At 42.7% G+C, this 13507-nt stretch overlaps 1 protein-coding gene across 2 annotated transcripts in view; it reads right to left on the bottom strand.

Annotated features, from left to right (window-relative positions):
• The window catches only part of MSRA (methionine sulfoxide reductase A), a 440787-nt gene that overhangs the window by 155971 nt on the left and 271309 nt on the right, over positions 1–13507 (bottom strand). For both annotated transcript variants that reach the window (XM_028114363.2, XM_028114362.2), the window contains one exon: positions 5759–5863. In XM_028114363.2, coding sequence (XP_027970164.1) covers positions 5759–5863 — 105 coding nt within the window. The remainder of the gene's footprint in view (positions 1–5758; positions 5864–13507) is intronic.

The following is a 13507-nucleotide window of genomic DNA, read 5'->3' as shown; positions in this document are numbered from 1 at the left end:
GGACTGAAATGGTGTAATTCACGCAGAGGGAGCTAGGTAGAGGGATACAGATCAAGCATGAGTGGCTGGGATCTGCTCTGGTTCTTCGGATGACTGTGTCAGCGGCAAAGTTAGGGAGCCATTCGTCTATCAACCTCACAACCACCACCACCCACCCACCCACCCCAGCAGCCATTCCATCACAGAATGACAACATCAACAATGCTGAAATCTTTCCAACTAATAGGAAGGACAAAAGAGACTTTGTGGGTAGAAAACCCACACTTTTGTAGGTGGAGGGTAAGTATTTTCCCACAGAAATCAAGGAAATAAAAATAACTCAATAAGTCCACTGAAACTGTACTGTTGTATTGAGAAGGACATAGCAACAATGCCTGGCACTTGCATGATGCTTGACCATTGTCAGGTTATTTTCACATTTTCACATTTAATGCTTATGACAACCCATGACCTAGGCAGTATAGACATTACTATCCCCTTTTGGCAGATGAGAAAACAGAGGCTCAGACTGAGTGTCTTGGCCAAGGTCACGCAGTTAGGAAGGGGTGAGGTGGGCCCAGAACCCACATCTCCTAAGTCTCAGGCTCTGCCATGTTGTCTGGAGACTGGGGAGTTTGGACCCCACATGTCAGGAATGAGCATGCTCCAATCTATCCTTAGAAGCCTGGAGGAGTCATATTTGTCCCATGAGTATGACAGGACATATTAGCTTAAATGGTGGTATCTGAATGCTTCGGCAAAATAGAGGTTTTGTGGTAATGGGTAAATTAAGAGAAAAAATTAGTCATTACTGTCCAAATCTATAATGATGCTATTAGGTCTGTTACTTCACCCGAAGTTAATCCATTGGGTAGAACTCTCTCAGGACTCACTGCTTATTGGCTGTGAAATACCTTTTAAAATAGTATCTTTTTTTTTTTAAAGATTTTATTTATTTATTTGACAGAGAAAGCGAGAGCTAGAACACAAGCAGGGGAGTGGGAGAGGGAGAAGCAGGCTTCCCTCTGAGCAGGGAGCCCGATGCAGGGCTCGATCCCAGGATCCTGGGATCATGACCTGAGCCGAAGGCAGACACCTAATGACTGAGCCACCCAGGCGCCCCTTTAAAATAGTATCTTTAAAAGCCTACACTTTCTCATAGTTCTCTTACCAGCTTTGCTCCCTTCCAAATGGCAGACGGGGAATTTTCACCTTGCCATTAGGGCAGATACCCTGAGAGCTGCTACAGTACCTTGAGGCAGTCAAGGGCATGCAGGATTTTCTCTGCCTAGTCTATGCCATGAAGATCTAATTGAACTGAAAAGGGACTTGAAGCTGAAATTCTTGCTGTTTCTTCCACAGTAAATCCTCAACATTAGCAAGAGTCCCCACATTTGCAAATATCATTCTAAGATATTGCTTCTTGCACCAAACGAAGTAAATCATAACTAAAAAATTAAGTGACCCCTTCAAATGTTTAATGACTCTATAAACAAAGTACTAAAGTCTTTCAACATTCTAATTAAAATACATTGTTCTTGAGCCATATTTCTGTTGAGAATCATGTGTTTCCTGGGCAAATCTTCACATCAAAGATCAATGACTTCTCAAATTTATTCAAGTTTTGTCTTTGTGTTTCCTGGGCAAATCTTCACATCAAAGATCAATGACTTCTCAAATTTATTCAAGTTTTGTCTTTTTGTTTATCAGCAACTCTGGCATAAAAGCAAGAGTATACCTTACGCAGTTTTAAGAATCACTCTTACTTCTGACAACAATCTAGAGTGGGCTATTGCTTCACAGATGAGTGTCTCCATCAAATCCAACGTGCTGCTGTCTTCTGAAATGTCCACTCTCTGAGTAAGACCAGTCAGTCTTAAACGCCTCTACTTCCTTCACCTGTTCTAATGGGTGGTTCTCTTTTCTGGGCCACTGAACACTAAGAAAAGTAACAAGAGTCACCATGTGACTTCAAGCAGAGAATTTAGAAGCTGTGTTCAGATGGCCAAGTTCAACTGCATCCCAGCTACCTCCGGCTTCATGCCCATCCTTCAGGGAGTGGGCTTCAAATTCTTACCTCAGAAAAATTACATGTGACTACATGTTTTGGACCTTCAGGGTTCCCTGGGAACATTAAATTCATTGGCCCTGGAGTTCTTCTGAATTTATGTTTTTTGCTTTTGAAGTTCCAGTGTTAACATATACTTGTTTTAATGATTTCAGGTTAGTATGTTGGTCTTATACACATTTATCTGAATGCTCATTTGATCTCAGTACATTTGGATTAAACTATTTTTCTTCCTATAGAAATATACTTTCTCTGTGCATTAGGAGGCTGGATACTGCTGCTTGTTACAGACAACTTGGTGATTCAGCATCACCTAACACAGTGTCTGGCAAGCAGAGGAGACACAAGATCAGTGTCATTAATGACTGTCTTTCATAGTAGTTTAGAAATATTGAGATGATCTGATACGTATTCAGTCCATATGTCCCAAATCTCAAGCCCCAATTCTGAATTCTGAATTACCAAGGAACCCCCTACTCAAACCACCAACAGGTCTTGAGGAAACAATCTTTAGTGTCCTCTACTCCATGTCTGAGTCAGGGATAACATTATTAACCAAATAGCTTTAGACCTCTGATTTATAGAGCCAAATGAACATGGTTAACTAATAAACACATATAATAATATGTGCAATAATACGTGATTTAATAAGCATAATGATTCAGTTGAATGAGTGGGTTAGCATGGATTTTTGTTGTTGCAAGTTAACAGAAACTCAACAAACTAGCTTAAGTTAAAAAAGATGGAGGAGAAGGGTAGGTACCTAGGAGTTCTCATAACTGAGAGGACCTCAGTCTTCTGAAGATTCTTTCTTCCCATCTCTTGTTTCTCAGTGTCTCTGCTCATCTTCCTCCCTTGCTTCTCCTGTGGACAAGCTCTTTCCACACGCAGAGCACCTCCACCTTGGCAGCCCCAGAAAAGGGAGAACACCTTTTTCTCTCCCACGACAGTCCCAGGGAAGGACTCCAAATGGTCCTGCTTGGGTCACATACCCATTCCTTGAATCAAACACTTGCCAACAGGAAAAGATACTGTGATTGGCCAGCCCTGGGTCATGTGATTACTCATTTCACCCTATTTCCAGAAGTGTCGTGGGAAACTCTGGAATGCAGAAAAAGATTTTTCCATGGCCCATTACACTAAACTCTCCAACAAAAGTAATCTTGGTAATAATGTGGGAAGATCAGCTATCCTGTGATTTAATATCTGTGAATGTGTATACTGCATCAAGCACTATTCTAAGTAGAAACAGACATATGCAAGGGTTGAAAAACTCTCCCCCTGCATGCAAAATTTGTCTAAAATATCAGTGTAAAAAATATGTCACTCAACAATCAAATCCTATTGTCCGTGAACCCCATCAGTAGCAATTTCAGCTTTTGGCTTATAGAATTGAAGCTGAAGATTAACCAGATGATCTCTAAAGTCTCTTCTAGTCTCTGAGTCTATGAACTCTTTGTTAGAATCAAAATACCTCTGGAAGAATAGTATACCACGCTATTACTTTATTGGACAGTGTTATAGACTAAACTGTATCTTCCCCAAATTCATATGTTGAAGCTCTAATCTTTAGTACCTCAGAATATAATCTTATTTGGAGATAGAGTCTTTAAAGATTAAAATTAAATCAGGTCATTTGGGTGGGCTCTAATACAATATGGCTGGTGTTTTTACAGGAAGAGGAGATTAGGACAAAGGTACACATAGAGGAAAGACCATGTGAGGACCCAGGGAGAACGCGGACAACTACAAGCCAAGGAGAGCCTCAGAAAAATCCAACCATGCCAAGGCCTTCATCTCGGACTTCTAGCCTCTTGAACTGTGAGGAAATAAATTTCTGTTGTTTAAGCTGCCCAATCTGTAGCACTTTGTTATTAGCAAATAATACACACAATAAACCAAGAATTTCAAAGAGGACCGAGGCACGGTGGAGACAAATTTGATACATGGGATGGGGGAGCCAAGAGGTTCTTTTAAGAAGTAGAACTCCCCCTAAGACTCAGGGGCCAAGACTAGTGACATTGTTAACTGAGGAGTGCTGGTAAAGACGTGATAAAAGAGGTAAGAAGTTAAGAGAAGGAAGGAGAGAGAAGTGCATGGCACACTTCACCCTTTTTGAAATTTTGCCAGGGTGATTATATCAGGACATGAAACTATGGTTGGCCAAGCCAAAGGCCACATACCCAACCTTGTGGGCCTGGAGGGAGCCAGATTCCTACATGACTTCAGGCTGCCTTGGGCTCCTAATGTGTGTCCCCACTGAGAACTCTGAAGCTCTGAGCATCCCACCCTGACAGGCTTTGAGAGCCAAATGCCTACCCACCTGAATCAAAGGCTCCCCAGCATGAGCTCTTAGCCATCATCACTCTCATTTATGATGCTCACTGTCAGAGCTTCCTGCTGAGCCAACCCTAAGTTTGTTAGGCCCGCCTTTCACATATGATAGGCCAGGTCCAGAGTCCAAACCAGGGTGAATCTGAACCTTCTGATTATAGTATTCTTACCCTACCAGTCCTCTACCTCCCCTGCCCCATACCTCATCACTCTCCTGCTAGAAACTCATCCCCCCATATCAAAACAGGAAAGCCGGCTCCTGGCCTCCTTCCTAGGCCTTCACCCACCCTGATGGATTTGCCTGGATCCTGTACCTGCATTACCCTGGCTCATTTATCATTTTGCTACTCTTGCCTTAGCTCTGACCTTTGCCCTCTAGCAAATCACCCAGGCACTGGGTGGTACTTAGAACCAGAACTCAAGACCCACCCGCCTGTGCTGCCGGGGTCGGTCGTATTAAAATTCCACCACAAAGCACAATGCACATTTGGAAAAACATCCCTTCTTCAGAAACAGCCAACACAGCATACCCGCTACACAAAAACCTGACACCAAAGGGAAAATATTTTTGTTAAACAGACTGATTGCTAAATGAACAGGGTTTGTGAAAATCACATCTATTATATAGGACTTTTCAGTTCATAAGCCTCATAATATCAGATCATCATATTGGCAAGGCAGTGCTTGTAGGGCTGTTAGGATGAAATCTGGAAATCGCTTCATTATTGAATATTACAAATGATATTTGCCAACAGGGAATTTCCCTTGTGTGTGCCTTCAGATAAAATTTCTGGCCACCATTGTTTATGGCCCAAATATATTAATATCGCCATATAACAAATTCTAAAGAAGACAAATGAAATATTTAAATAACCCAAGCATTGTGGACCCACTGAATACTGCATTTTACCTTTATGTTCTTCCTTTTTTTTTTATCACCCACAGATATTAAAAAAAAAAAAAGCCTGATAACGTCAAAAGATGAGAAAGACTAAATTCAGGGAAATAAAGGAACCATAAATCAAGAAAACTTTGGAGCTGCTAGAAAGACACTTTAATTTTGTAGACAAAAGACTGCATTAAGGAGGAATAATGCAATAATCAAAGGTGAACGAATCTCTATTGTCTGGCGTCTTTCTCTGTGGGAATTTTCCCACCCCTGACAGCTGTAAAGGGGGGAGGAGCGCAGACTGTGGCTGCGCCTTTATTCTCTCCCCCGCTTGCTCCCCAGCCCCTCCTCTCCTCCGTCAATAAATGTCTGCAATCATATTCTTGAGCTCCTGTGTGATTTCAAGGTTCATCTCTTCCATGCAGCTCAAACACTAATTATCCCAGCTGTAATTAGTAAGATAATTAAATACTGGCTCACTCATCTACCTTGGGTCGGGTCATGATTCTCCCAGAAGACCTTGAGCAGTTCCTCAAAGCTGATGCGTTCTGGCTGGTATACCACTCGGACTACTTCTGCGTGGCCAGTTTTTCCTTGAAAGAAACAGAACATACAACAAAAATTTACTGACACCACCAATTTACTACAAGTGATCTGTTTCCAAAGAACCACCAGACAAGGGCTAACATCCTTCCCTCCGCAGGAAGGGTGGGAGTCTAACTGTACGTTAGCTAACGATCTCATAGCAAGTCTGTTGCTGGCTCTGTCCCCATAAAAGCATACAGTTGTCCTCTGGCAAGCTTCCTGAGGATGATGACTTCTCGTCATTGTGCTCTAATTTTCTTCTTGAATTTCACGAGAAAACAAACTCGGGTTTTCTTTCTTTCTTTTTTTTTTTTTTTTGATCTCACCCTTATGAAACCTTATGGATCCAATCTGACATAGCGCTCAAGGTTTGAAACTCGGTGAGGGGAACGAGCCAATTTATTTGTATCATCACTTCCTGCTATATGCAGTAGGCGCAGCTGCACCACGGGGTGACATGGTGCCAGAGCAGGAAACCTGTAACAAACAGGCTTATATCTCGTCCACATCAGATCAATTTGTTAACGGAGTCACATATTCGCTGTGCTGTTAACACAGGGGCAAGGGGTCGGGTTCACATAGCCAGCAGGGTGGCAAGTATTTTCTCAGCCTAATTCATCTCTGTGGTAAACAACGACTGCAGCGATGGTCTCTCCGTTAGCATGCCCATTCTCACAGGTGGTCCCCGAGGTTCTGAAGATCAGGGAAGTGGGTGTTTGTAGTAGCCCTTGTACCTACAGAATTCATGCCCTTCCTTATTTTACAGTGTTAGAATATAGTAAATAATAGAACCCTCCATACATATCATCTCTCTATTTAAATTTGTTTTCCATCTCTTTCTGGTCACCTCATGTGTGATAAAGAATTTAGCTTTCCCCAAAGAGATATCTGGCCTTTCTCTGCCTTGGTCTCTGGAAGGTAATCTGTGTCATACCTTCTAGGAATGCCCTTCTTTAAGGCGGGGCCGGCCACAGCAACAGTCTTAGGGTGGAAGCTGGCCCCTTGGAATCTTAGGGTCCAGATGGCCACACCCAACAGTATTAGGATCAGGGCTGGCTATGCCAGACAGACCAACCATGTGCTGAGACTGGGGGCTTTGGGTAATACAGAATCAGCTGACCTGAAGACTGAGTTCAACCAGGTGGGCAATCCCATCAATCATGCCTATGTAATGAAGCCCCAATAATAACTCTGAACATCAAAGCATGGGGGAGCTTCCTGGTTGACAATACTCTTTGCGTGTTGTCACAGATGGATGCCAGGAGGGTAACACATCCTGACTGCATGGGAGACAACACAGGAACTTGGCACTGGAACCCCTCCAAACTCTGCCCTATGTGTCTCTCCATTTGGCTGATTTTGATTTGTATCCTCTCCCTGTAATAAACTGTACCTCTGAGGATAACTGTTCTCAGTGAGTTCTGTGACTCCTAAATGATCAGACCTCACAGTAGTTTGGGAATCCCTTGAACTTCACCTTAGTTTGCAATAGCATTTGCCCACAGGTTGGTGATCTCACTTTAATTCTCACAATGATTTTACTGATTGGAAAACTGAGATACTTAGAAGTTACATTTGCCCAAGGTCAAATGGAGCTAGTGAATTTCTGAACCATAACCTAGAAACCTTCTGGGTTTTTTTGTCCAGGATTCTGTCCAATAAACAAAGCAAAGAAAGCAAAGTGAACATGAATCCAGAAAAGAAAAAAAAAAAATCTATTCATTATCTTTCATCTTCTTTTAATATTTAATTTCTGATTGTAGAAATAATAATTTGCAAACAATATGAAGCTTAGAAAATGTACAGAAGTATAAAAAAGAAAATAAAAATCACATATTATATTCTGACCACATACGGTAAGTACTATCAATATGTTTTACACATCACTTTCTGGATATGTACCAGATACACACGAGTGCACGTGTGTTCATACACACATACACACACACACACACACACACCATGCACAATTTGCTTTATTGTAATCATGGCATCATGCTTTTTTTACACTTACCAGCATGTTGTATTTTCCCATATCACTGGAATTTTTAGGAAATGCCACTTATAATGACTATATAACACTCCAAAGACGGTTGTACTATTATTCAATCATCCCGTCATTGGGGTTTTACACTGAATCCTATTTTTATCTATCAGTGTAAATATCTTTCCACATTTCCAAGACTGCCTCAAGCCACAGTTACATAAGTGGGATTTCTAAATCAATGCTTACAAACATTTTTAAGTTTCTTGCTATCTAGTGCTTAGCTGCTATTCAGTAAAGTTGACCCAATTTTCTCTCCCCATTGGCAGCATGTTTCAGGGCCAGTCTCAGTCACTATTATAATGTTTTTAACTCTTACCAATTTATAGCGGGACAATAGTGTCCTATCATTTTATTTTCAATGAGTTTAATTATTAGTAAGGTAAAAAAAGAGCCATATTTATTAATTTTAATTTATTTGCTCTAAGTTTTGTAATACCCTTTTTATATTGGGTTATTCATATTTCAAATGAACTGGTCATTTTATATAATTTTAATTCAAAGACTACAGTCATGGAAGGAAGCAAATAAACAGATTTTATACTCACAGATATGAAAAGAATTATGGGAAAACTATAGGAGGAAGATACACTAAATATAAAAATCATGTTATTGTAAAACCACTTTTGATCCCACTTTAAAATCTTATTATTTTGTATTTTGAAATGTTTGAATGAATGATTTAACAACATAAGAATTAAACTCTCTAAATATTAACAATAGCAACAATATGTAACAAGCATGACAAATGTATTTGGTAAGAAAAGCATAGAAACCACACTAGAAATCTAGGCAAAAGATGTAAACAGGCAGTGCACATAGGAAGAAATAAATGTAAATCAAGATTGAAAAGTGCTCAACATTTCTAGTGATAAAAGCAAATAAAGGCATATTGAAACATGAACATACCATCTCTTATTACATTTTGTAAAACCACTTAAAAATGTATCTAGTGCTGATGAGGAGACCGTAACACTGGCACCCTTACTTGGTTGCTGACAGCATAAACAACCATGCCCTTTCCAAGAGCCACAAAGATGAAAATTAACTTGCCTTCACTAAGTGACCCAGAAAATCTATCTCAAAGATACAACCCCAAATAATGGAAAAGATATGTATGTGCAAAAAAAAAAGAAAAATTCACTCCATCGTTACTACAATAGTGGAGTACTATAAGAAACCCAAAAGTCAAATAAAAAAGGAAACCAAGTATGGGATAGCCACATGATGAAGTATCATGTAACCATTAAAATGCAATGTCCTAACCCTACTGAAAACTGTTACCATTCACTGAAGTCTGACAAAATGGCAACCACTTTACCTACTTGATGTTCTTTAACGCTCACAACAAATTTTTCCCCAACTTTTTTCTATTGTGGAAAATACACATAACAAAATGTACCATCTTAACCATCTTTTAAGCATACGGTTCGGTGGCATTAAGTACATTCACACTGTTGTGCTAGTATCACCACCATCCATCTCCACAACATTTTCATCTTGCAAAACTGAAACCGTATCCATCAAACACTAAGTCCTCATTTCTCTCCTACCACCCACCCCAGGCAACCACCATTCTACTTTTGTCTCTGTGAATTTGACCGCTCTGAGTACCTCATATAAGTGAAATCATACAGCGTTTTTCACTCAGCATAACGTTCTCAGGGTTCACTCATGTTATAGCGTGTGTCAGAATTTCCTTCCTTTTTAAGGCTGAGTAATATTCCAGTGTGTGGACAGACCACATTGGGTGTATCCATTCATCTGTCAGTGGACATTTGGGTTGCTTCCACCTTTTGGCTACTGTGAATAATGCTGCTATAAACATGGGCATACAAATATTTCTCACAACTATTTTACAAGAGAAATGCAGCCCTCCCTTTTAAAGATGAGGCAGCTAAGTCCTCTCCACAGGTTTTCTCACACAACGTCCCACAACCAGTAAGTAGCAGGATCTAGTGAAGAGTCAACCAGTGAAGATCTCATTCTATGACCACAGTGCAGGCTCCTGGATCGTAGACCCCTGAAGCCACCAAGTGACAGCAAATGTCACATAGGCAGTGGCCCAGATGAGAAATCACAGCTGTGGGGTAATTGACATCCAGGCTGTCAAAACTATTTTCCCGGATTAGACTCTTCTTTTGCGGTAGCAATACGGGGTCAGGAAAGATTTCCGCAAACATTTTCAGACATAATCTGGGCGCTGACGTTATTTGTGGAGAGGTTTAAAGAAGCTTGGTTGTTTAAAAGAAACTACTACCATTAAAATTCAACATCCATCTGCATTGACAAACAGTGGGGAGAAGCCCTCGTCAAACTCACCTTTAAGTTTCTTTATTTTATTTCTCCAAAGTACAAGAGTCTGTGTAAAAATACACAGTGCAAATGATCAAAAGGATTAAGGGGTTAGGAACCACTTACAGAAATGCCCAGGCCTCCAGGAACTCACCAATGTGCTAGGCTAATTTGATTCCCAAGACCAATCTGCAAATACTTTCTGGTGCTTCCAGAGATAAAAGGCTATATCTTAAAAATACTTTGAGCTGTTTCTTCATGTAACATCGTGCAAATAGCATGATAGATGTGATGTGCAAACGTGCTTGTTAACAATGCGCAGCAGCGTTAGAGGTGTTTTAACACTCTTTTAACGCTGTTGTTCAAAAAAATCTTGAAAGGAAATGAAAAGGACAAATGTCTTCTCTGAGCATTTCCCAGCTCTTCACAGAGCCTTACCCTGTGACCCCAAAGAAAGTGAGTGGATGCAGAGGGGTAGGTTATGGGCAGTCCATTCCTTGTAAGACAAAATATCCCAGAAGAGATATAAAGGAGTGTCCTGGGGACTGAAAAATCAGGCACTCTGGAGTCATCTACAGCTTTGTGGTAGCCAAGTCATCCGTGGAACCAGGCGTTTTCAAGGAGAACCCCAAAATAAATTAGCCTATCTTGAAAGTCCTATGTCACAGCTTTCCATCCCATAGGGAAAATGTTGTCTTCAACTCTTCCAGGTTAGGGCGATGAGTTTTCACTACTGTCAGGCTGGTAAGAAGGGAAGAGAGAGCAGGAAGGTGGCCTCCCCAGTAGATGAGAACAGGAGAGAGCCGGGAAGCTGGTGAGATGCAGGGGAGTGCAGGGGAGCGTAGCAGGGGGCAGAGCTGTGTGCTGGTGAGCAGCACCCATTCAGGAGCCAGACCACATGGGCCGCCATGCTGGCTCTGCCACTTGGCGGGCACGTGACCTTGGCAGGCCCGGGGAGAGAAAAAAAGGGTGGTTCAAATCAGAGCTCCCTGGCATAGGAGCCAGGCCTTCCCCAAGGGGCCCATGCTCATTTTTGACGGCCCTTTATTCTACTTAACCACCCTGTGCCTCAGTTCCCTCATCTGCAAAATGTGAAATCAGAACAGTGCCTGAAACAGAGGCTATCAGTCTATCTAATGCTCTATGCCTCATGATCGAACGTTGTATTATTCTAATTATTCTCTACTTAGCTGGGATGTAATGGGAAAAGTCTGAAATTAAAGTCACAAGAAGTAACTTAAGCCATAGTTCTAACAAGTAGTTTGACACTTTTTTGACTGTGATCTTGAGTCTCCTACTTTTCTGGATGGAACTAAAAATAACGTCTGTTGGAAGAGTCAAGATTAAATGAGGTCATATGTGGGAAAGTTCTGGGGAAGAGTAAAGCTCTCTGTACGTAAATATGAGGCTTCTATGGTTATTTCCCTTTTGTGTTTCCTGAACAGAGACGCCTTCCCCATAAGGACTAAATTCCAAGAGAAAACACACGATATAAGGAAGCTTCCAACTCATCAAACTAATTTTTATTTCTGCGAGTGTCTAATTCTGATTTTATTCATGCGTTCATTCTAGAAATATCAGTTAAGTGTCTCCAGGTACTGACGCAGGGGCTGAGGTGAGGTCCCAGCCGACACATTCCAGCCCTGTAGTCAGGCTTTCGTCCACACCAGGCAATGACCCTGATTCTCACTTTTTTGATGGGACTGTGATGAATCACGTGTGATTCACTGTAGAATCAGAACTAAAAAAGACAGGGGTTCAATGAGAAAGTTCCTAATTCAGGTAAAAAGAAGCAAGCCTCTGGAAGCAGGTAGGAACCTCGCCTCCCTGGACACGCTGTTTCCTACTGTGGTATTATAGCTGCCGACAATGTCTTTTGGACAAGAACCTTTATCCGACAGAGTCAATGGTATTCAGGAGACAGTGCAGAGCGGAAGGCCCCCCACCGCCCCCTGGGCTGCAGGCTTCAGAATATGTGAGACCACCTCTCTCAGGTCAAAGCCAAATGACCACAGGCCAGCAGGCGGCAGTCATGAGTGGTCGGAGTCACACAGCTAGCGTGATAGAGAAGCGAGCTGGGGTTGAGAGTTAAGACTCCAGATTCTCAGTAGAAATGGTGGCTCCACCCCAACAGGGTGGGCAAATCTGATGCAGAGGAGATTTCCACAAGGAGAAGGAGAGGGGCCACCCATGCCAAGGCCAGCTTGAGCCTGGGAGGAGCTCCTGGGGGTGGCATCTCGCCTGACCAAGAGGGGTTCCGGAGGCAAGCCAGGCAGCCCAGACCGGCACACTTTGTGTGGATTCCCAGGTCCCGGTGTGTGAGGAAAAGCCTGGGAGTGAGAGCAGAGCCCCTGCCCTCTGGAGCCAGAGAAAGGAAGCCACAGGGCTCCCACTCCCAGTGTCAGGGCTCCTGGGGCTCTTTGCTGCTGCTGCAGGGAGGGTCAGGGAAGGGGCCCCGCACCTGTCCCCTGGCAGACACGCTAGCCAAATGGGCACTCCTCTGCTGCGAGCAGGGCTTCTGCTTTATCTGCAAGGCAAGGAGAGACCTCCAGGCCTGCTCGCTCCCCTCCTCATGTCATGACCCAGCCACGGGCCACACATCTCCATCAATAGGGTGCCTGCCTGTCTACACCCAGACTGCCGGGCCCCACTCAGGCCGAGGAAGCATGCAGCAGCGCGCTTGGGCCCAGCTGGCATCCTCGGCTTGCCTCCTGGTTACTCACCAGCGGTGTGACCTTGGCCAAGCTCTTTCCTCTCTAAGCTTTAGTTTCCTTATCTGTGAAATGGGGATATTCATAATAGTAACCTCACACACAATAGTAACCTGTTGGGAGGATTAGTTTGATAATCCACAGGAAGCGCTGAGAGTAGTCTGGCCCATGCCATACATGAAAGCCTACCCAATATTAGCTTTATTCCTAATAGTATGGTTAGGATTGTTATTGTTACTACTATCACTCTTATTTCATAATTGGGGGGGGGGGTGGGTCCTGGGAATCTGTATTTTTACAAGATTCCCCAGGTAATTCTTAATAGTAATGAAAGTGTGAAAACCACTCATCTTGAGCCCGGGGCACGGCTTAAGCAGCCAGCCCTCAACCTCCACTCTCCTGAATCCCAGTACTTGCTGACTTCATTATCAGGAGGTGCATGGGAGTCCCACAGGCCTTAAGGAAGGAAGGCAGACAGGCAGGAAGGGAATGGGTGGGGAGGGAAGGGTGGGGAGGAGAGAGGGGAAGGAGAGCACAGAGGAAAGGAGGAAGGATATTAACCCCTGCTAAAAAAGAAACTGAAGCGTAACGAACATCCTAAG

The sequence above is a fragment of the Eumetopias jubatus genome, unplaced genomic scaffold, assembly GCF_037043125.1.
Source record: "Eumetopias jubatus isolate StellerSeaLion01/CBP00866 unplaced genomic scaffold, mEumJub1_p1.0 scaffold_2, whole genome shotgun sequence".
Classification (NCBI taxonomy): domain Eukaryota; kingdom Metazoa; phylum Chordata; class Mammalia; order Carnivora; family Otariidae; genus Eumetopias; species Eumetopias jubatus.
Note: the sequence above shows the minus strand (reverse complement) of the source record. Positions and strands in the feature narration are given on the sequence as shown.